The sequence below is a fragment of the Prionailurus viverrinus genome, chromosome B2 (genome assembly GCF_022837055.1).
Source record: "Prionailurus viverrinus isolate Anna chromosome B2, UM_Priviv_1.0, whole genome shotgun sequence".
Classification (NCBI taxonomy): Eukaryota; Metazoa; Chordata; class Mammalia; order Carnivora; family Felidae; genus Prionailurus; species Prionailurus viverrinus.
Genome location: NC_062565.1, coordinates 31,482,793 through 31,507,397, shown reverse-complemented (window position 1 = coordinate 31,507,397; position 24,605 = coordinate 31,482,793). Strand labels below are relative to the sequence as shown.

General features: G+C 38.9%; 1 protein-coding gene and 1 pseudogene across 1 annotated transcript; both read left to right on the top strand.

The window, feature by feature from the left end:
* Positions 1–3,517: 3,517 nt before the first annotated feature.
* On the top strand, positions 3,518–19,463 carry BTNL2 (butyrophilin like 2). The gene is made up of 8 exons (XM_047860351.1): positions 3,518–3,596; positions 5,522–5,869; positions 7,501–7,782; positions 9,210–9,230; positions 12,597–12,944; positions 13,958–14,239; positions 14,927–15,022; positions 19,423–19,463. Exons 1-8 carry the CDS (start codon positions 3,518–3,520, stop codon positions 19,461–19,463), a joined length of 1,497 nt encoding a protein of 498 aa, XP_047716307.1.
* A 422-nt stretch (positions 19,464–19,885) lies between these two features.
* Positions 19,886–20,213, top strand: LOC125166391 (peptidyl-prolyl cis-trans isomerase FKBP1A-like; annotated as a pseudogene).
* Positions 20,214–24,605: the final 4,392 nt, after the last annotated feature.

The following is a 24,605-nucleotide window of genomic DNA, read 5'->3' as shown; positions in this document are numbered from 1 at the left end:
GGAAATGGGATATGTGGACAGTCAGCGCCCACAGCGAAATTCTGCCGCTTGCCCTAATACCTTTCACTTGCATCTGACACTCATACCCAACTCCGTGCTTTTCAAAGTCCTGCTGTAGTTTATGTGATCCTCATAGTACTGCTGTGCCGCAGGCTGGGTGAGGGCACTAGATTAAACTCAGAACAGCAGGATCACGTTATTAACTTGTGCGTGATGTTGTGCTTGTGTCTCTGGGCCTCACTTGTCTGTCGTGGCGATGATACAGCTGAACAAATGTTAGGAATGAGTATCTCCATCAGAGAGGAGAGAATGGAGAAGTTCAAGACAATAGAGTGAGATTCTCAAGGTCATAGAAGTAAACACAAAGTCACTTTGTCTCCTAGAATTCTTATTTTACCTTGCTTTCCCTCTATAAAAATGTGTAACATATCATCAGTTATATCTATTTTTAAAACTTACATAGATATATAAACTTCAAACTTTGTGGACTGAATAAATTTATTCTCACCAGTTAATTACTGTAATTACTTGGCATTTTGCGAATTTAACATTTGAGGTCTTTTACTGAAAAAAACCAAACCAAAACAAAAAAAAAAACCCCTAATGATCCAAATATGTAGTAATTTGTCATTTTCTTTGGTGTGAATTTTAATAGTGCACACATAGGTCGCAGAATTCGGAATTGTTACTCACCAAATTCCTCAACACAAACCGCCACTTATCACTCATTTATCATTGCAGCTTAATACTTATACTTTATCCAGAAAATTAAATGAAACATAGGCTTTTAAGAATTCGATGATACATACACAAATTAGACCACATCTCTTGGGAATACCAAAGTTAACCATATTTAGTAGCAATGGCAATTTCAAAAGATTCCTGGCCTATGTTGGAATGGTAAAATTGAGATGTAAAAAACCTTGTAATAAAAATGTTTTAATTTAAAGTTTGCAATGTAAGTCCATGTATTTATATACAAAAAATCTGCCAGAGATTTTCCGCACACTGACAGCAGATGGTCCATGACAGTGTTTTCCCTCGGCACTGTTGACATTTTAAGTTGGATAATTCTTTCCTGTGAATTGTATGATGTTTAGCAGCTCATCGGGTGCCCCCTTCCCCAGTTGTGACCACGAAAAATTTCTGCAGACATTGCCAGACTCTCTAAGGGCGAGATTGTTACCTTTCCCATTCAGAACCCTGGTCTAAGGCAGTCATTCTCTCCATTTATACTCGCTCATGAATTTCTCTCTGAGCACCAGTGAAGGTTAAGACACATTTTCACCATTCTCTTCAAAAGTCTCAGGGGCATCAGGGTGTCTCAGTCAGTTAATCATCTGACTTCAGCTCCGGTCAGGATCTCGTGGTTCGTGATTTCCAGACCTGCGTTGGGCTCTGTGCTGACAGCTGGGAGTCTGGAGCCTGCTGGGGATTCTGTGTCTCCCTCTCTCTCTACCCCTCCCCCACTCACGGTCTGTCTCTCCCTCTCTCTCAGAAATAAATAAACGTTAAAAATTTTTTGAAAGCTTCATTAATTTGGGCAGTTTTTTTCAAGTTGCATTTGTAGGTTTCCCCCCTGCTTTAACGTGAAAGGCTAAAGGAACACAAATCTATAAACTGATTCGTAGCAAGTGCGGGTCCTTCTTAGTTCACATGACTGAGCCATGGTGCTTAGCATGAACTTGACAGGTTTTATTTGCTCTTTCTTGGCGGAACAAAATATATCTGCTTTTCACAAGAGGGGGCATAGGCAATCTCCTTCATTCAGAGGGGAAGTGACTGATAATGTTTCAAGCAGCGAGCAACAGATGGTCCATGCTGTCTTCTAACACCTGGCCCCATTTTCATATTGATACTTGAGTGCTCTTTTAGATCTTCATGTTGTGACTGGGCTTGTATCAGTTTCCCTAAAGGTATTTACATTTTTTTAATGTTTATTTATTTTTGAGAGAGATAGAGACAGAGTGTGATCGGGGGAGGGGCAGAGAGAGAGAAAGAGAGAAAGAGAGACACAGAGACACAGAATTTGAAGCAGGCTCCAGGCTCTGAGTTGTCAGCACAGAGCCCACATCGGGGCTTGAAGTCACAAGCCCGAAGAGCATGTTCTGGGCCAGAGTCTGACACTTTACTGACTGAGCCAGCCAGGCACCCCCTCCCTAAAGATGTTTTAGATGAAAGTGTGCATCATTTTAAACAACGAGCAGTCATAATAAAGTATAAATCATCTCCGGAAACACTTGGTTTATAATCTCTATTTGAGTGAATGTTGCTTTCCCTGCCCTGTAGAATCTTAACTGGCATTAAGAGAAAGAGAAGCAATAACTAGTTTATTGTTGCTCCTAAGCAGGTTCTTCCAGTTTGGTGTGAAGCAATAAGATATTTGATGTATCAGATGGAATGAGTCTTATGCTGCTTTCACCCTGAATTTTTCAGTTTTCAGAACTAAAGCTAGCCTTCTATTTTTGTCCTAGTAATTTTAAAGCTTTTTAGTTTGTGGAAGTATTTTTATAATGCTGGTATAATGGGCATGTTGGGTTCGCCAACCTCTGCAGTTGCGCTATTTCTTATACTTATTCCTGTGTATTTCAAGATGACACTGAAAGGCCATTTAGGGTGGTTTCCTTGGCGGTCTCCTTCTGTAGCCCTATTTCCACCACTCTGTCCTTCATTTTCCAAAGCATGTCCTGCCCCTGGGTTCTCCCAAGGCACTAGCAATGGCTTCCTGGCTGCAGAGTGAGGATGCGGAGCCCAAATGTCCATCGATGGATGAATGGATAAAGAAGCTGTGGTATATATATACAGTGGAGTATTACTTGGTAATCAAAAAGAATGAAATCTTGCCATTTGAAACTACTTGTATGGAACTGGAGGGTATTATGCTAAGTGAAATTAGTCAGTCAGAGAAAGACAAAAATCATATAACTTCACTCATATGAGGACTTTAAGAGACAAAATAGGTGAACATAAGGGAAGGGAAACAAAAATAATATAAAAACAGGGAGGGGGACAAAACATAAAAGACTCATAAGTATGGAGAAGAAACTGAGGGTTGCTGGAGGGGTGGTGGGAGGGCGGATGGACTAAATGGGTAAGGGGCATTAAGGAATCTACTCCTGAAATCATTGCTTCACTATATGCTAACTAATTTGAATGTAAATTTTAAAAAATTAAAATTAAAATTAAAAAAAATTTCTACATGCTCAGAATAAATGGACGTTAGGAGATTTTTTAAAACATGGAAATATTATTGTCCCTTTAGCTCAGGAGGGCTTTTCATTTCAATCAGAAATCTTCCCTCAGGCCTAAAAAAATTGATTAAAGTACCCCACCTGACGTAAGGGGTCAGAAATGAACGGTAACTGCAGAGAAATGGTGTCAAGTCCGTTTCCTTGTTTGATTGTGGAGGGGTTGATGTTGATTCCTTGTTGTGACTGTGTAATTATTGGAAACCACAGAGTGAGTTTGCTCCATGACAGTGTACTCATATTTTTCTCTTGTGTTTGCTCCAGGGAGAATGGTGGATTTTCCAGGATACAGTCTGTCTGGTGTGGTTGCCTCTTTCTTCTTCGTACTGTTCACCATGAGGCAGCCAGGTACAATGAATGCCCTTCTTCCTTTTACTGTATGCCCAAATGTCCCAGCGATACAGTCAACATGCAGAGTTCCAAGTCAAAAGGGCTAGGACAATATTAGGACTGGGGATCCAGGAACCAAAGCATCTATGTTCCAGAAAGGGTCCTCCACTTCCAGCTGTGCTATCTTTGGGAAGTTACTTGAGTACCTTCTCCCTTAGTTTCCTTGTCTCTATGATAAGAATAACAGTATATCTGTGTCTTATAGGCTAGGACAGACTTTAGGATTAAATGAGGCTTCACATAAAATACTACCAGGAATGCATTAAGATATTCATCCACCTTCCTACTTCCATGCAAGACAGCACTTTGGAGACAAGACAATCGACTGCTTCTTAGCATAAATTAAACAGCATGAAAATACTTGGAAACAAGAAATAGAAGAGATTTCCAAGAAATGGATTTTGAAATCTCAGTAGCTGAATTGTATCTTTAAAAAAGATTATGGGGGCGCCTGGGTGGCTCCGTCGGTTAAGCATCCGACTTCAGCTCAGGTCATGATCTCGCGGTCCGTGAGTTCGAGCCCCGCATCGGGCTCTGTGCTGACCGCTCAGAGCCTGGAGCCTGCTTTGGATTCTGTGTCTCCCTCTCTCTCTGACCCTCCCCTGTTCATGCTCTGTCTCTCCCTGTCTCAAAAATAAAATAAATATTTAAAAAAATTAAAAAATAAAAAAGATTATGAAAATTAGGTGTCAGAGGGAAATGTCAGAGGCCCAAGGAAAATGCAGCATGCAGAAGTGGAAAACATATTAGACAGGGCACCAGAAGGCACAGGCACCAGACTGATTGCTGCCAGAAACTATGTGATATGACGTGGGGATGCCCTGCCCTCTGTGTAATGCAATTTCTTAACCTGTAAAAGACGTCAGCTAGATGCAATGAGTTCAGATCTAGCTTCATATTTGGATTCCATAAATGAAGAATGCAAGCACATCTCTATTCAGTTCTATAGTGATTTTTGACTTGATATTGATCAGCAAGTGAGAGAGTTGAAGCTCCTTTTTAGGATGATTGGATGTGGCAGAGAAAGTGAAAATGGCCCCAGAGCATTTTAGGATAAGAAAGAATATAATAACATGACTTATGAGATTATTAAACTTAATAACAAATAGAATTATTAAATATCTCTTCAATTTGTAGATAACAACAAAGAGGTCAAACTTGACTCAAAATTTGATTAAAAGGCTCAGACTCTCTAGACAAAACACTGCCCTTACTCCACCACAAAATGTCCTTGAAAAAACTGAATTGTACATACATAGCTCCAGTAACTGGAATCTTGCCTACTCCAGACCAAAAATTGTTTAAAGTTAAAAAATAATCCCAGTTCCTTACCTAGGACCAGAGAAATCCTGAAAAGCTGAAAAATCTAATGAATGAATTTATTACCTAAATTTTAGGAAAAATGATTATGAAAGCAGTCATTAACAGTATAGAGTAAAATCACTAACTATAAAATAAATTACTATAAAATATAAAATAAATCACTGACAATGTTCCCAATGTGAAAAATCAATTTATACATTAACTTATTTGAGAATAAAACAACCCAGAAATTGTAGCTTTAGTATCTTAAAGGAGAAGAACTTGAGATTCCAAATCTCAAATCTCACTGGATATAATGGCTTCGCCCCCAAAATCACACAGCTGGTGACAGATATAGTACTGACACTCAATTTTTTTCAACTGCATGTTCTCCTCAATACACAAAATTGTCTTTTTAACAGCAAAATGTGCAAATATTATGCTAGATTTCTTTAAAACACTGAAAATAAAACCCTTCCTTCTCCAGGTGCCTCCATTTTGATAGGTTGGACATCCCAAAGCAAGCATATTAATCTTCCAACTGACATTTCCCAATTCCTCTTTTTCACTCTGTTTTGTAGATAGCTGGAGAGTGATTGGTCCTGCACATCCTATACTGGCTAGGATTGGGGAAGATGCTCTACTCACCTGTCAAATCCTTCCCAAGAGGGCCATGATGCCCACAAAGATGACATGGTACCGCTCAGATCCCAACGCAGTTGTGTTTGCACAGTGGGATGGAGCTGATGTGACTGAGATGCAAATGGAGGAGTACAGAGAAAGGGTAGAGTGGATAAAGGATGATGTTCCTGAGGGAAGTGTGACTCTGAAGATAAACAACATTCGACCATCTGATAATGGGCAATACTGGTGCTGCTTCCAAGAGAAGAACTATTATGAAGAAACAAGCTTGTTGCTTGAAGTAGCAGGTGAATATCTTGGAAAAGACAGAGTCTTGGAAGGAGAGCTTTATTAACTTGTGGTAAGCTTATTGCCAGTTGAAGAATTACCTTCTAATCATCAAGGCAATTCCTAATGCCCAGCCCTCTTCATTTGAAGAGGAATGCCTTCATTCGAAGGCAGATAGTTCTGAAGTCTTCAAAGCAAGCTCACCTAAAACAGTCTTCTCAAATTTAACTTACACAGTTTTGACTATTCTTGACAATGGAATGGCAATCTGTGACATCCGGTCATTAACAGTTTTTTCTGAGCCACAGATTTGTGGTATATCAGGCCAATGTGTTAGGGTAAGTCAATCACTGAGTGAGTGAGTCTAGCTGATTGCCCAGCAGTCATATCTCAATGGAATGGGTTGTTCTCTATCTGACCTCCAATATGCAGTAAATTAAATGTGAAAATTGTGTTTCATTGTGGAATGCCCCCCAGTTAGAAAACTAGTGCTGAGAACAAAGTGGTTAAGAACTTTGTGCTTTTATGGAGACTACCAAATATTAGTGTTCAATGAATTGAGGACTTCCAGACGCATTTGGACATACCCACTGTGATGCTCTTGTATTAGCAAAGTGAGAAACAGTTGAGAAAAAGGGGATGATTGACCAAACGATTTGTGCTAGGGAAAAAACCACGCATCTGAAAAGTAAATAATCATATGGTTCCCTGACAGGAATAACTCCCTCATATGCTAATGAGAAAATCAGGCAAATCCACTTATCTTCTCAGGGAAATAGTTCTCTGGAGATGTTACCATCTCTGACTCACGCTAAAAATGTTCCCTAACACTGTTTTTTCTTAATACCTACAACTACGATCATTATTTTTATGTTCTAGGTGATTGAAGATGGATGAAAGAGCATATTATTTCTGAGATGTGAAGAGAGGGAGGCAGCTGTTCACTATCAGGAACCTTTGAAAATAAGCCACACATTTCCTAGGGCTCTAGGTGAAGGGAGTGAGTCTCTTTCCCCCAGCAAGTGATAGAGTCAGAATTATCTATGGGGACCCCTTTGTTTGGGTTTGAGAGTGATGTTGGATAAAGAAAGAATTTCATGATTACATATAACTGGGATTTCTCAAAAACATTTTCCCATTTACTGGAAGGAAGATTTAGAAACAAGAGCTCCTCATGGGGCATCCCATTCTACATGTGCAGGTTATCTACTTGCTCCCCAAGGAGCAAGAATAGTCCCCATGTAGATGATTTCTGGCTTTATACTTATTAAACATTCTAATTAATCAGAGTCAAGGTATCATCTAAAATGTCGGACAGAGTTTGTGGCATTGGGAAGCTCAATGAATAAATTATGACACATCTTTCCTGGCAGTACTAGTGACATAAGCAAAATGTCGTTATGTCCCTTTCTCTATTCTCCTCTGTTTGGATCTGAAGAAAAATACGTATGCTAAAGTTTATACATCCAGACTGGAGAACAAAGTGAATATGAACTCCAGTTTGAATGCGAAGAAGATTTTGGACTACTTCTTGCTCCCCAGACCTATGAACTCTTGCCGCCTCCCTATAAGCCATGTCACTGGGATCTCAGTTTCTATGATTTGTGCCTCCCTGGGTTCCAGGCCTCAGGGCTGTGTCTTCCTTCCACAGGTGTGGGATCTTCCCCTTACATCCACATGGAGGGACCTATAGAAAGTGGAGTCCAGCTTGTGTGCACTGCAAAAGGCTGGTTCCCAGAGCCCCAGGTCTATTGGGAAGATGCCACAGGAAAGAAGTTGCTGTCTGTCTCCGAGCATTCCATCCAAGATGAGAACGGCCTGTTCTATGTGGAAGCCACTCTTGTGGTGAGGAATGCCTCTTTGGAGACCGTGTCCTGCTTCATCCACAACCCTATCCTCAATGAGGAGAAGAGCTCAGTCATCTCCATTCCAGGTCAGAGCTCTGCCTCTAGTACTAATGTGCTCAGATTAACAAGAAAGGTTCAAGGGACTGTTCCTTAGCACTGAATATTCTTTTTATCAAGGAAAATATCTAAAATTTAATAATATGTATTAAAAGGTATAAACTATTAATGGTTGGAATTTTGATTGAATATTTTGATTGAATAGCTATTGTGAATGATATTCCAGTTATTTTCAAGTTCTACCTTTTCTTTTTGAATTAATTTTCTTTACTCACAAGTATGCATCACGTGACAAAGAAAATAAAACTATATTCTTTCAATTAAAATGTTTTCCTATGCCACATTGTGCCAATTACTTCTGGAAACCTATCATGTGATGATTATCAGAGATGGAGACAACTATTTACATAATAGCATCTTATCTATAACCTTATTTATAAATAGCAACAAAAACAGCAAAAAAGGCACAATACAACAGTGGAGTGTTGTGTCTTATGTTATTATAAATTATAGTATTGATGCAAAATGATATTTTCAAATGATTTTAATGGTTGAAAAATCCTCATGATGGACTATTAATGATGAAGATTATACCTATCTACCTACTTACGTATCTATCTATCTATAAACATTTACAATCATGTGAAGAATAATGGCTTTTAAATAACTTAAAACAGCACTAAGACTTTGGGACACTTTCTTATATTTAGATATTAAGATATAGTTATTCTTACTCATATAAATGGATATGTGAAAGAATTTAAAGTAAACATTACATGTGAATTTTTTTTGTCTTTTTTAAAATGTTTATTTATTTTTGAGAATGAGAGACAGAGTGTGAGCAGGGGAGGGGCAGAGAGAGGGAGACACAGAATCCAAAGCAGGCTCCAGGCTCTGAGCTGTCAGCACAGAGCCTGACGTAGGCCTCGAACCCACAAACTGTGAGATCATAACCTGAGCTGAAGTCAGCCCCTTAACCGACTGAGCCACCCAGGGGCCCCCACATGTGAATGTTAAAAGGAGCTGAATATATATATTGCATGCTTTATATATATATAAATGCTTTATATATATGTTTAATCTGTCAGTTTGGAATTTGAGGTAATAATTGTGTATGCCCATATATTTTTATACTTTCCATGCACTTATAAGAAGAATATGTATTATTTTTATAAGATATTAAATTTCAATATGTTAAATATCAGGAAAAACAAACAATTTTTTGTGTGTGTGCAAAAAAAAGGAAACACAGCTGGGTCACAAAATGATCTATGGGAAAGAATATTTTTCTGCATTTAATTTCTTTTTTATAAATTCAGCTTTTCAATTCAAAGTATAACTTTTTTGTTTTCTTTTCCTTTTCTTTTCTTTTCTTTTCTTTTTTCTTTTCTTTTAATAGTTTCTCTCCTTTCCTTAGATCAAATTCTTTAATATATTATTTTCATTCTTTTTACAGAGAAACTCCAGAATGAGCTAGGTAAGTAGACATTGGATGCACAAATGTAGAAAAGACTTTGCCTCCCCAAAGGAAAGTGGTAATCCCTGGACAAAGCCAGCAGGAGCTACCATGACAGCTCGTGATCCAGATGAGAAACTGAGGCACGACTTTACCAAGTATCAAGTTCAGTTACTACCAAAGGTGACTAGCCAAATGCAGGCCTCCACAGCCTCCTTCAGGCACCATTGCACAGTGTAACCTTTGACTTTAAGTGTTCACAGGGACCCCAGTGAGCTTCAGATAGACACCCGTAATGGGCACAGACATAATCTCTGCTCTATTTGACTGGAGGAAAGGGTGGTGTCCTTAGACACCATTCCTTTGTGTCTAAGGAATGGTATAGGACAGGCGGTGGGGCTCTGGAGGTCCTTTTAAAATATTTTAGTGTGAAGGGGCAGTGTCATGGTAACTGGAAGTCACTACCCATCACCTTAACCCTCTGGCCTGCTATGGTTTCTGCACCTTCTCCTCACCCCAGTGGATGGGAGCCTCATCACTATTGGATGGGAGCCATTACTTTCCCAGATCAGGCTGGAACAATGTGCTGGGTCAATCAATCATTTCCTGTTTTTCTGTTTCTTTTTTTTACTTAGTAGTTGGACTGCAGTATTATTATTTTACTGTACCTAAGATAAAGATAAATGGTTTAAAAAGTAACCAACTGATATTTGAGTCTCTTTCAGTTTTTCCTTTACTTCCTTACCATCTTCCTCCTTTCTGTGATGTCTTCTCCCAAACCATGATAACCAGCCTGCTCCCTGCCCAGATGCATATGACCTTGTATCACTTATTTTCTCCATCAATATCCTGCTCTCTCTCAAATCACCAGTTACAGGAATGTATGTATGTGTGTGTGTGTGTGTGTGTGTGTGCCTATGTGCACATTAGATGAGCTTAAGCATACTTTTCAGTCTATGTAGGAATTTTTGAGGAAAATCATGGTGGCAAACACACCTCAATCTCTGCCAGAGTCTAGTGTGACACTTTCGACCCTATTGAGCCATAAAGATAAAGAGAAGGGCCTTGGGAAGGTCAAAGGTAATGCCACAATCTGAGGAGAACTTCACCCCTGTGAGTCTTACCTTCTAAGTTAGATCCCTTTCTGCCTGGGTGGTATCTGCTTATGAGCAGTCAGAAACCTTAACCAACAAAACTTGTTAGTTACAGATCAGAAAGTCAAGCCAGTGTTTGGGGCAGGTTGGCATATGTCTCTCTCTGTCCCCCAGGAAGACTTTAGGTAAAGAGTCACTCCTCCAAGTTATCTGAATCTATTTGACATGTCCATTGCAGACCCAGCACACAAAATGCAATCTGATGTTGTGCTGTTCCTAGTTGTGCTGACCTTCTGGGACCACAGTAAAACTTGAAGAAAATATGGAGCTCCCCTGGCTTCCTGTCAGGTGGGGATTACAGGGCTGCACCTCCAGGAGCTTTGAGGGTTGGTGATCATTGGTCTCTATTTTCCTCATCTTCAGAATGAACGTGTTGAATTTAATCTCTAATGTAGTGTCAGGCCCTAAGAGTCTGGATATGATATGATATAATTAACTTAATATTATATAATATCAATATATATATATATATTTCACTTAATTGAATATGCTGATTGAAAGAGGATTACATGACATATGATGGGATTATCAGGTTTTAAGGAATTGGTGTATTATGCAGTAAACTGCACTCTCCAGAGAATATTTAATTTTCAGTGAATATTCAGAGGGCATTTCAGTAACATACATACAATACCACCACATAAAACAAAACAACATATGTCATCACAAATTGTGTGGAAGGGTATGGACAAAACTATATAGAGAAAGGGAATTATGCAGAGCTTCTCACAAGGAACTTGTATTCTAGTAGAATATCAATTATTAACTGATTGCACTACATGATTTTTTTTCCTGCACTTTAAACTTTATTTTTTACTTGGATATTGGAAAAACAGGAGTTTCATATATGTATGATACACCTACTCATATGGGTAATAGAGATAAGGAAATCGTCTGTTTTATTAAGCAATTTACTGTAAAATACATGGATAGAGAAAGAGCAGCAGACTAACCCCTAGTTCATTTTTTCTGACTCCTACTTCTCCCTTAAGATTTTAAAAGATATATATGCAATGGAGATAATATTATTTTAGGTAAAATTGAAGGATAAAGAAAACAAAATGCTGGAAATAATTGGGAGTCAAATTTTAGCTAGAATAGAAAGGAATAATCTGAAAATTAGGATTGTGTTGACAGAAAGTTTCCTTTCTAAAGAAGTACCTGGCAGATTTTGGCTAATTACATAATGAGGACATTTTTGCCATTGACTCCCATCCAGACAATACACGAATTTATGCCTGTATTTCTATTATAAATGATCACAACCTATGTGAAAACATTTTTTACCACTTGATAGAAAAGGTTGACTCTCAATTTAGAACAAAGCAAAACTGGCATGGTCAGAGCCTGATGAACTGAAAGTGTAACATAGCTTGGGTCCGGGAAAGCCACCAGAGAATATCTCCCATTTTCACAATGGGAGGATTAGGACTCTTTTGTGTATTTGTTGTTGTTTTATGTTTTGTATTTTAACAACCTCCCCAATTCTTGATCTTATAATGCTTCGCAAAATAATCTGATGACATTGAACCTGATGTGTGTTTAGAATTCCACATATGTGGGACCTCAGGGAACTAAAATATAACACCTTATAAGGTGTTATAAAAATCAAACCAGGGGAAGGTTTCTTGATATTTCATTACTAAAAATCCACCTGACACTCATTCTTATCCCTTCTCATTATCAAGACAGAAAGAATGGTTACGGTGCCCTTGAGTCTCATGGTCTGCATGCCTCCACTCACATTGTTTGATCATCCAAGAGGTTTATATAGATTTTTGTGTATAACTCCAGAACAATCTTATTATTTTGATAGTGATATACTTATTTTACAGTTTAAGAAACTGAGGCATACACAGATTGAGTAGTTTAAAGAGGTCATATAGATGTGAAGTGATAAAATACTAATTTTATTCTAGAAGTAGTAATTGCAAAATTATTTTATTGGGGTGTAATCTGAATAAAATTATAAGTAAGGGCAGGTGTGGGTTCCATTAGTAGTTCTTTTTTTTTTTTTTCAGACTGACACACATCATGGGATGGTTCTACCTTGGACAGGGACAGCCTCTATCCTGATTCCACCAAACTTCCCCCTCTCTAAAGGATGACCTTGTGCCTCACAGCTTCCCTGGGATGCCCATGGGTTCTAAACACCACTGGAGATGTTCTTACTGATGGCACTATTTGTTTCATTTTGTTTCTTTCATTGTGTTTTGTCTGCTGTATTTCATAGCTTCCTTAAAAGTGATTGGACCTTCCCAGCCCATCCTTGTCAGAGTGGGAGAAGACATACAACTAACCTGTTGTCTGTCCCCCAAGACTAATGCACAAAGCATGGAGGTGAGGTGGCTCCAATCACACCATTATCCTGCTGTTTATGTGTATGCGGATGGGGAACATGTGACTGAAGAGCAGATGACAGAATATAGAGGGAGGACAGCCTTGGTGAGTGATGCCATCAATGAGGGGAGACTGACCCTGCAGATACACAATGCCACAACGTCAGATAATGGGCAGTACCGGTGCCGTTTTGAAAAAGATGGTGTCTACCAGGAGGCCAGTTTGGATCTGAAGATAGTAGGTAAGGATTCCAGATGTTTTGGTTTCAACCTCTGTTCCTACTGCTTTAACATGCTAGTTCCTGGAAATTTCCCTGGTACCTGAAATTTTCTGAATGACCAGTCATTTGTCAAATTTATATTGAACACTCTGATGCACAGGAACTGTAGTACATACTTATAAGTTCACAAACTCAAATGAACCAGATTTAATTCTCTGGGTATAAAATCTGTGCACTTACCAGGATCTCCATAAAATGACCACATGTTTACTAAAATTGGAGAATTTTACTCCATAACTTTACACAAAACTAATTATTTCACAGAGTGTTATTAAAATTCTGGAAAAATGTGTAGTTACTAGGAAGTATAACTATGCGAAGATTAAACTAGATCCACGTATCAGTTAAAATAATAAGTATCAACAGAATTGGCAGGATGGAAGAGGAAAGACAAAATCACTCCCTGAATGATAATTTCCCACTGCTTATATTGTGAGTTAGAATTGATTTTTCAAGGTTAGCAAATGCCATTGAAGACACAGGTCGACATCTTAGATAAGTGATTTGTTTCCCTCATTGATTTTGTGTCCCCGTTCATAAACATATTCATGACATATCCATAGGGGCACACGTTGAGAAGTTAAATGGACTCCATCATTTTCTGCCACTGGACACACATATTTCTAAAATCTTGATCTTTAAGAATATTCTCTTAATCATTTTCTTTTATCCTGTCCATGAGATTTGTGTCATGGTCAAACTTATTTTGTTCACAGATACAGAAAAGATTGGATTTAAAATTTATTGTTCCTCTGACTCTCCCTGAGGATTGAATTTAGGAAGACAAAAAATAAAAAACAAAACAATAAACCACTCCAGCCAATGTCATCTCTCAGTGGAATATAATTCCACTATAAGCTTTGTTCTCTTCCCAAACCTTTGACTTGCCAAGCTCTTTCTTCTCAGTGAAGTTACTGGCCATATAACCACTTGGCAGATACTTGAGGTTTTGTTCCTTGATCTTTATTCCCCAGGTCTAGGTTCTTCCCCGCTGATTACCATAATAGGACAGAAGGATGGAGAAATAGAGTTGATGTGCAGTTCAGAAGGGTGGTTCCCAAAGCCCCATGTGCAGTGGAAGGACATGGAAGCAAAGATAATACCATCATTTTCAGAGGTTCTGACTCAGGGAAGTCATGGGCTTTTCCATGTGAAGACATCTCTATTGGTCACAAACAGCTTTATTGTGAATGTAACCTGCTCCATTAGCAACCCCCTTCTTGGTGAGGAGAAAATGGCAACTTTTTCTCTCTCAGGTTGGTGACTCCATGTGTTCCTCTCAACTGTGGAAAATAAATATGAAGACAAATGCAGACTTACTTATTTTATTGCTCTACCATATTTTAATTTTTATTTTATTCTCTCTGATAAAATCTCCACTATCTCTTGCAAAACTGGTCTTCAGGACACCTGGAGATCCTATAGATATCCCTTGACTAAAGTCCTAAGGTTATATTGTTGTGTATACACTAACTTTTAAGAATTGACTCTACTGTTACTCTAAGGACAAAGTCTTTTCTTCTGATGTAAAAACAATATCACTCTTGGTGTTCTTTTTTCTTTATTGTGGATTGTCTTCAGAATTAGAAACTAGTTTTCCTTAACATCATCTTCATGCCTGTGGATTAAATAATTTTATCCTTTTGTTACCCTCATTACTCCAGCGATGGTGATATAATTGGAAAAGAGAAGGGAAAGAAATGTGTGCGTGTGTGTGTGTGTGTGTGTGTGTGTGTATTTCTGACAGGAGCAAACAATAAAGCTAGCATAAACTTTGGGTCTCTCCTCAGCTTCTGCAGAGCAGGGAGGAACTGACCAGCTATCTCCTTGAGAGACCCACTTCTCATCCTCCTTTCTAGCCCAGGAGTTGTTCAGATAAAAAGAACAATCTTTGAATTTTCCCGGGTTCATGACTTAATGAGCTTATGGGTTTTCCATTTTAGAGTCTATGATGACTTATTCATGGAAGACAGTGCTTATTTGTGGATTGCTTCTTGCTGCAGCTGTAGGCCTGGTCATGAGGAAGAGCTATAAAAAAGGTAAGTCAGGTAAATAGAAATGGTATGGAGCATACTTTGTAATGGGAACCTTGCTGTGCACTTTCCCTAGCCTCTCTTTTCAGCAACCGCATAGGGGAGGCTTTCAGTGAACATTCAGTAATTAATGAAACATAAGGTCCATGGTTTTACGTTCATGTAATGGAGGATTGGTATTGACTGATATCAGAGTTTACAAGTAGCAAAAGAATTAAAAGACAATAATTGGATCCCACTATGAACATTCCCAAGTGATCTAGTTAAGGAGAGGATGAAAAAAGTAGCATAGTCATCTATGCTTTCAAGACTGATAGCTGAGACTTGACTGAGGTTCTGTTGGCATGAACATTTCACTAAGATCTTTAAAAATATGGTGACTCACTTATTGGTGGTTCTTGTTCTGTGGATAAAGGGCCCTTATGTGTTGACATAGAGATTGTTTTTTGTGCCCTATAAAGTTTCTTCACTTCAAATTTCTTATGTCACTGTAACTTTGGTTTGCCTGTTTGGATGTTAATGTAATGAAATTTATATTTTAAAATACTCCACATTGATTATTATCATAATGGATTTTCTTTCTCTATAATGAACATGACATTGGATCCAAATAGAGCTCACCCAGAATGATACTTTCTGAGGAGAACAAGCATGTGACCCCTGAACACTCATGCAGCCATACATCCTATGGAGATTTGACAACTTGCTCAATGTGCCAAGCCAGGAGGGGCTCATGTGAGGGAAGTGGTACTGTGAGGTGGAGGTTGGGGACAAGACAGTATGGGTCTCAGGTGTTGCCAAGGATAATGTAGCAAAGGAGTCATCCCTGTGTTACCTGAGAATGTGTTCAGGCAATGAGTCACTATAGAAACCAGTACGGGGCCCTTACCTTTCTTCCAAGCGTCCTCTCCATGGCTCAAGGATGGGTCAGAATCTCCCTTGAAGAGCCTCTGGATACCTTTCCTTTTATAATATGACCAACAAGTGCTCTATCTACACTTTTTCCCAAGTTTTCTTCTCTGAAACTACACTCCTTCATTTTCATTCTTTGATCCTTTAATGTGGGTTCTCCTGACATCTTTCCTGCACCCATGAAATTTTGCAACATCTCCAAGGGAAATAACAACCTTGGATTCTGGAAACAAGGATTATATTCTAAGTCCCAGCTCTTCTCCTTTTACCAGCTGCTTGAAAGGTTTCACACCATCGTCAAGCTACCAAATCAAGATGCTTTAATGTCAGTCTGGCTTCAAATCTGATCTGGAGACTGATCCTTCAGAGAACTATCCTCTCCCAAGCTGTCTGATATCCTGCCACTCATCACAACCTGATATGTGATGACCAAAGATTCTTAGAAAATCCAATGGGAAATGCAATTAGGGCAAAGGAGGAAATGCAAGGAATTGTTATTTGATATGTTTCTTTACGAAGGTGACAATTTTCCAAGTGGGGCTAAGTAAATGAAAAATACTGTTGAAAAGAGTAAGAGAAAATACAGCTAAATGGAAAGAGAACAATATGATAACTGAGATATAATCTTGAATATCATATGAAATGTGGAATTCCTGTTCCAGACTTTTTCAAAAAGTTAATAGAGAACTTGGAGTGAAAAAATTTTTCAGAAATTCTAGTCCAAGACAAATGCCATATGATTTAATTTATGTGTGGAATCCAAAAGCAAAACAAATGAATAAATAAACAAAAAGCAGAATCAGATCTATGAATACAGAGAACAAACTGATGGTTACCATAGAGAAGGGGTAGGGGTATGAGCAAAATGGGTGAAGGGGAGTGGGAGACATAGGCTTCCAGCTATGGAATGAATAAGTACAAAAATTAAAGGTACAGCATAGGTAATACAGTCAATAATATTACAATAGTATTGTATGGTGACATATGGTGAGCATAGCATAATATACAGACTTGTTGAATCACTATGTTGTAAACCTGAAATTAATGTAACATTGTGTGTCAACTTTCCTCCAATAAAAAAAATTTTAAGTAAAAGAAATTCTAGTCCAAGAAAAAAATTAATTTCTTTTCATTGTATCTATATGAGATGATAGATGTTAACTAAACCTAGTGTGGTAAACATTTCCACAATATATACAAAATGAATCATCATGCCGTGGACCTTACTCTTATATAGTGATATATGTCAATTATTTAACAATAAAAGGAAAAAAAAAAAGAAAAATTCATTGTGCCATGTATATGAAGATATAAGTTTTATTTTTAGAGTAAAAAAAGTGCACAATTAAAATTTATAATTCCAAGATAAATATACATAAGCGATAAATGCAACACATAGCAAAAATTTTTTTTCAACGTTTATTTATTTTTGGGACAGAGAGAGACAGAGCATGAACGGGGGAGGGGCAGAGAGAGAGGGACACACAGAATCGGAAACAGGCTCCAGGCTCTGAGCCATCAGCCCAGAGCCTGACGCGGGGCTCGAACTCCCGGACCGCGAGATCGTGACCTGGCTGAAGTCGGACGCTTAACCGACTGCGCCACCCAGGCGCCCCGCAAAATTTTTTTTAAAGTCATAATGAACTAAAGAAGAGAAGCTACATGTGGAAGAGGAAAGACTCTGGAAAAGGGAAGACTTGGAAAAAGTCTTAAAGTCTTCTGAAGTGACAATGAGGAATACCTACTAATGACACTCTGCTGTTTTTTAGGATGACAGCCATCACAGTAATCACTGTTCTTTGAAAATCATTCATTTGTTGCATCCTGGAGAGTCTCTTTTGGCTCATAGTATTTTTTTCTCTGTTTTTTTTTTAAGTCATACATTTATGTTTGAAACTATGTATTATTCTCCCACTGGTATTTACACATTTATATTACTTAGTTTTAAATTTTTCAGTTGTGAAATACACATAACACAAAACTTATTCTTTTAGCCATTTTAAAGTATACAATTCAGTGGTATTTATGCCTTCATAATTTTGTGCAGTCATCTTCAGCATCCAGTTCCAGAATATTGTTCCAGAAGAAAACTCTATAACGATTAAGCAGTCACTATCCATATTCTCCTCTCCCCAGCCTTTGGAAACCACTAATCTCATGAATCTACTTTCTGTCCCTATGAATTTGCCTATACTAGATATTTCATATAAATGGAATTGTAAAATATATGGATTTTGTTTTTAGTGTCTGGCTTTTTTTTCTTTCTTTCTTTTTTTTTTTTTTTTTACTTAGCATAGTGTTTTTAAGGTTCATCCATGTTGTATCATGTACCAGTACTTCATTCCTTTTTACTGTTAAAAAATTTTATTTTTTTAAGAGCTGTTTTAGTTTTACTACAAAATTGAATGGAAAATTCAGAGCATTCTCATATCCCTCCTCTCTTTCCTCACAATTTCCTCTACTATTAATACCTTGCACTGGTGTAGTACATTTGTTACAACAGATGAATTGATATTGATGCATTATTTCCAACTACAGTTCATAGGTAGGGTTCACATCAGGGTTCACTTTTTGTGTTGTACATTCTGTAGGGTTTGGCCAATGACTTACCATTTTTGGTACATTAATATACCCTGATATACTCTATATTTTGAAGACAAACTTATTAGTAGATATGTTAGTTTTGCCTTAAAATATTTTTAATGTTACTCTATTGTGATCTAATATAATTTAAAATGTTTTGTCTAATAAAGTCTGAAAGTTAACTATCCCTTTATTTATTTATTTTTTGTCTTCCTTCCTGATCAGTCTTTTTGCTTGTTAGTTTTATGTACTTGTGCCAGCCCTATATATAAACATATAGGTTTTCCCTAGGAAGGTCTCAAGAAAATGTGTTTTTTATCAGTCACATTCTTTCACTATGTATTAAGAAACCTGTTTTTCTTTAGCTCACCAAATTGGGGATTAATTTATTTTCTCAGTTCCAATGCCACTTGGGAAAATCATGGGGAAGGAGAATGATTGGTGGCTTGACTAAAACACCCCAATCATTGAGCCATCACTGTGGCTGATGGATGGGTTGGCCATCAAGGATCATGTTCCCTGACACTCCTGATGCATAGGTAGCTGGTCGTAGTCATGAAAAGCATGGGGACTCTCAGAAGAGATGTACAGATTGGATGGATCTCAATTTAAAGGAGAGGACTGGAGGAAACTAGAGACTTTCAGTTCCATTAGGGCAGTGATTGTGTGTGTGTGTGTGTGTGTGTGTGTGTCCTCACAAAAAGTGACATATATTAGTTGATCAATAAACATTTATGAAATAGAGGAATAGATTCATAAACAGGATATTTATAAGATATTTTATCTGTATAATGCACTGCGGTCAGCTGTAGAGATAAAGTGATTAGTAAGGCTAATTCCTGCCCTAAGGTATTTTTTTATTCTAGTAAGGTGTCTCTTTGTTTTTTGAATGTTTTATCATTCCTTTCTAGGCTCTATTCAGAATGGGATTGCCAGAGTGGTCCAGCAATAAATAATTAATTGATGGAGTCAGATGGTGAATTCAAGGTCACTACTTTGTCAGGAACTATGGGCTACTTGGAGATCCTTCATTGCTCGTTGATTTACTCATAGCAGAAATGAGGATATGATGGAGGATGCTACCCCTCACATTTCTACAACTGTGATCCCAGCAGAAAATTAGCCTTCATATTTTCTTTCATTGCCACCTCTAGCCTATGTTCTTTAAGATCTAAGCTTAGAAGGACAAAACCCATTAAAATGAGTGGAGGAATAGGGGCGCCTGGCTGGCTCAGTGGTGAAGCATATGACTCTTAATCTCAGAGTCCTGACTTCATTAGAGCTTACTTAACAACACCACCACAACAATGAAAACAACATTTCAGAGCCAGGTCCACAGTGGGTCTGCCTGTCTGCCCAGCCTCTGCTGCAGCCATGGGAGTGCAGGAGGAGACCATCTCCCCTGGAGGTGGGTGAACCTTGTCCAAGCATGGTCAGACGTATGTGGTGTACTACCCAGTGATACTTGAAGATGGAAAAAAATTGTATTCTTCCCAGGATAGAAACAATCCCTTTACATTTATGCTAGGCATGTAGGAGGTGATCCAAGGTTGGGAAGAAAGGATTGCCCAGGTGAGTGTGGGTCAGAGAGTAAAATTGTCTCCCTAGACTACATCTACAGTGTGGTGCCACTGGGAACCCAGGCATCATCCCACCAAATGCTACTGTCCTCTTTGGCATGGAGCTTCTGAAACTGGAATGACAGGAATGACAGGGCCTCCTCCCCATTCTTAGATGTGTCTTGGAGGGATCCAGTGCCTCCAGAAGCACATGTGAATCATATGGAGCTTTTCCTGACATTCCACAACACTCTGTATAAACATGACCCTGACTGAATATGTTCTGGCACCCAGCTCTTTGCTCTTTCCCTTTCTTCCCCGAAGTGTGTTGAACTAAACTATATGCCATAAATGTCGTTACTCATTTTATTTAGTTTTTGCTTTTGGGGTGAAGGTTCAGTTTCAGTCTTTTGGATCTAAGTTTCCATATAAGTATTAGTCAAGTATTAACAGCACAGGTAATGGGTTAACTTTAGAATAGGAATTGGTGTGGGTTGGGTGGGGGAGAATGCAAGAATCTTTATTATTTTGGATGAAATTTTTATCTGTCATATATTAAACATTCTTGCTGCTGCACTGCTAAGTCATAGCAGATTTGAGGTGTTATTGAGGGCCTGCTCTCCAAGTTGAGACATGTCCTTGGGTCAAATTAAAAGTCCTACCTAGGGGCGCCTGGGTGGCGCAGTCGGTTAAGCGTCCGACTTCAGCCAGGTCACGATCTCGCGGTCCGTGAGTTCGAGCCCCGCGTCAGGCTCTTGGCTGATGGCTCGGAGCCTGGAGCCTGTTTCCGATTCTGTGTCTCCCTCTCTCTCTGCCCCTTGCCCGTTCGTGCTCTGTCTCTCTCTGTCCCCAAAATAAATAAACGTTGAAAAAAAAAATTAAAAAAAAAAAAAAAAGTCCTACCTAAAACTAAAGTGGGGAGTGGGAGATCCTTGCCTCCAATATACCATGCCAGTCTCCCGTTAAACCCTCTGCCTTTTTGTTTGTTTGTTTGGTTTTGGTTTCTTTTAATATAATTTATTGTCAAGTTGGCTTACATATAACACCCAGTGCTCATCCCAACAAGTGCTCTCCTCAATGCCCATCACCCATTGTCCCCTCTCTCCCATCCCCCATCCACTCTCAGTTTGTTATCTGTATTCAAGAGTCTCTTGTGGTTTGCCTCCCTCCCTCTCAGTTTGTAATTAATTTTTTCCCCTTCCCTTCCCCCATGGTCTTCTGTTAAGTTTCTCAAGATCCACATATGAGTGAAAACATATGATATCTGTCCTTCTCTGACTGACTTATCTCACTCAGCATAATACCTTCCAGTTCCATCCATGTTGCTGCAAATGGCATGATTTCATTCTTTCTCATTGCCAAGTAGTATTCCATTGTATATATAAACCACATCTTCTTCATTCATTCATCATTCATCCATTCATCAGTTGATGGACATTTAGGCTCTTTCCATAACTTGGCTATTGTTGAATGCGCTGCTATAAACATTCGGGTACATGTGGCCCTATGCATCAGCACTCCTGTATCCCTTGGGTAAATTCCTAGCAGCGCTATTGCTGGACCATAGGCAGATCATTCTCACTGAGTTGCTGGACACTACAGGTATCTGTGCCCAGGCTAGGAGGGACCTCTGAAACCTTCTTTGTGGCCTGGCTTATTATTACTATTTTTTTTCCATCCTGTGGTTTTTTTAATGGATATTCAGGACTTTTGTAATTTCATAGCTATCCAAGCTCTACTTCCCCAATTGTAAGAACTTTAATCAAAAGTTTAAAATGAAAGGACACCTGGGTGGCCCAGTTGGCTGAGTGTCTGACTCTTGATTTTGGCTCAGGTCACCATGCTTCATGAGATTGAGCCCTGTGTCAGGCTCTGTGTTGATAACATGGAACCTGTTTGGGATGTTCTCTCTCCATCTCTCCTTGGCCCTCCCCCACTCTCTGTCTCTCAAAATAAACATTTTACTAAAATTTTTTTAACATTTTTATTTATTTTTGAGAGATAGAGAGAGACAGAGTGCAAGCGGAGGAGGAGCAGAGAGAGAGGGAGACACACAATCCGAAGCAGGTTCCAGGCTCCAAGCTGTCAGCACAGAACCCCACATAGAGATCAAACCCACAACCATGAGATCATGACCTGAGCCAAAGTCAGATGCTTAACCGATGGAGCCACTCAGGCATCCCAATAAACATTTTTTTTTTTAAGTTTAAAGTGATGGGGCATCTGGGTGGCTCAGTCAGTTAATTAGGTATCTGACTTCGACTCAGGTCATGATCTCATGGTCCGTCCATGGATTTTAGCCCCGTGTCGGGCTCTGTGCTAACAGTTGAGAGCCTGGAGATTGCTTTGGATTCTGTGTCTCCCTCTCTCTCTGCCCCTACCCTGTTTGCCCCTCCCCCCCTCAAAAACAAATAAATGTTAAAAATTTTTTTTAGAGTTTAAATTGAAGGTGCTGGTTATAGTCATCCAATGAAAGTCCAGACATCATGACAAACCCTTGAGTGTTATCTTGAGAAAAGCTTCAGTGTCTCCTGGTTTTGGATGTTCAGCTACCCCTGCTCATCTGTTTCCTTGCTTTTCTTCCCCCCTCTCACCCTTTGCTGTCCTGTATAATGATTTGGTGAGAGAAATTATTGCTGTCTACCCACTCCCACCTCCCCACACTACATATGCATGTCAAGTTTTATTGCAATAAAAGTGCTTTTATGCTGGCCTTTCTAAAACAAAAAAATGAGTGGAGGAGTAACAGGTGGAAGCATTCTGTAGTTTCTTCAGTTGAGATACTTAAAAACACATCTGGAAACCTTATGCTGATTGTCCAGGGTATATAACAAATGTAAAATATCCAAAACTCAACCTGTTATCCTTCCTGTTCTATATCACAATTTCAATCCCATTTGTTCCTATTTTGTGGTTATCTCCATGTAAAGGGTTCTTATGTCCAGAAATCCCTTCTCATCCACCATGTCCATTTGATTATGGCTATTAATGCTTGTCCACCATTCATTTGCCTCTCTCCTGCCTCTATTTTTGCTTGCTTATTATATAAGCCCTCCGTTTACTGTCAGTAAATTTAATATTCTGGGCTCTGGTTTCATTCTTCCTGGGTTTCAATACTGGCTATAATGCATCAGCAGAATGTTGCTAAGGAGATACATCTTCCAAGAGAGGTTGATAATGAGACGTATGGTTTAAAGATCTGTTAATAGTGTATACAAATCTAAGTGGATCTCTTCTATCTCCAGGAAGAGGGAGCTTGTTTAACAGGAGAAGCTCATATTTTATATCTTTGAAGACATAGGCTTAGTTGCATTAAAGGGAAAGAAACCCTGAAGAGTGGGAAGAAGATGGTCAGAAAGAAAAAAAAATTATATATACATACATATATATATATATATATATATACATATCAGCATTCTCAATGACTTTTTCTCCATGAAGCCTGTAGATGTTTCTTCATTCTTATTTGACTATTTTTCTCTAAAAACATAAACTGCAACATCAATTCCTTTTTCATTCACATACTCACATAGGGCACAATTCAGGACCTGCTAACCAGTGAGAATTTGGTAAAAAACAACAACAAAAAGGGTGTGTGTGTGTGGGGGGGGGGGTGGGTAGGTTTCTCTCACAGAAGTCTTGGGCTCCTGCTCAAATGGTTTATAGTTTTATATTAGTCCTCCCTACCCCATGGCAGACTCCAAGTTTAGAGGTCAATGGCTGAAGAAAGGACAAGCTGAGCTATTAACTTTCACAAAACTTGGACAGTTTTGTGTATCTCTAACACTAGTAACAAGTATCAAGAATTTACTCAACTGTGATTCTTCCCTTCAAACACCACCCCCTCCTTCATATTTGATAACAAAACTAGTAAGAAGAGAGATTTTTCTCTTTAAATGCAGTTTCTTTAAATGTTTATTTATTTTTTAGACAAAGAGAGTGTGACCAGGAAGGGACAGAGAAAGGGGGGACAGAGGATTGAAATCAGGCTCTGCGCTGACAGTAGAGAGCCCAGTGCAGGCCTCGAAGTTATGAACCAAACTGTGAGATCATGACCTGAGCTGAAGTCAGATGCTTAACTGACTGAGCCACCCAGGCACCCCTCTTTAAATGTAGTTTTAAAAATACTACTTCAACACACACAACAGAAGAGAGGCCATGCACTTGTTTGGGATTTTCTTGCTGCTGCTCAAAAAAGACACTGAATTTCCCCAAAACCAATGCGAGAGGAAACTCCCCCATTTTGTAGTTGTCCCATTTCTCTTTCTGCCTCTCTTTTTGAAAGGGGCTGAAAATGTACCTAGTGAAGCTGACCTACTCTCCACGCAGGGACAGCTTTCTTTTTTTTTTCTTTTAATGTTTATTTATTTTTGAGAGAGAGAACAGTGTGCAAGTGGGGGAAGGGCAGAGAGAGAGGGAGACACAGAATCTGAAACAGGCTCCAGGCTCTGAGCTGTCTGCATAGAGCCCAGCGTGGGGCTTGAACTCAAGAACTGTGAGATCATGACCTGAGCCAAAGTCAGACACTTAACTGG

Excerpts from the sequence above, each read along its gene's own strand:
- BTNL2 (XM_047860351.1), top strand. The coding sequence starts at position 3,518 with ATGGTGGATTTTCCAGGATACAGTCTGTCTGGTGTGGTTGCCTCTTTC. Across the intron at positions 12,945-13,957 it reads TTTGGATCTGAAGATAGTAG|GTCTAGGTTCTTCCCCGCTG; the intron begins GTAAGGATTCCA and ends TTTATTCCCCAG. Across the intron at positions 14,240-14,926 it reads GGCAACTTTTTCTCTCTCAG|AGTCTATGATGACTTATTCA; the intron begins GTTGGTGACTCC and ends TTTCCATTTTAG.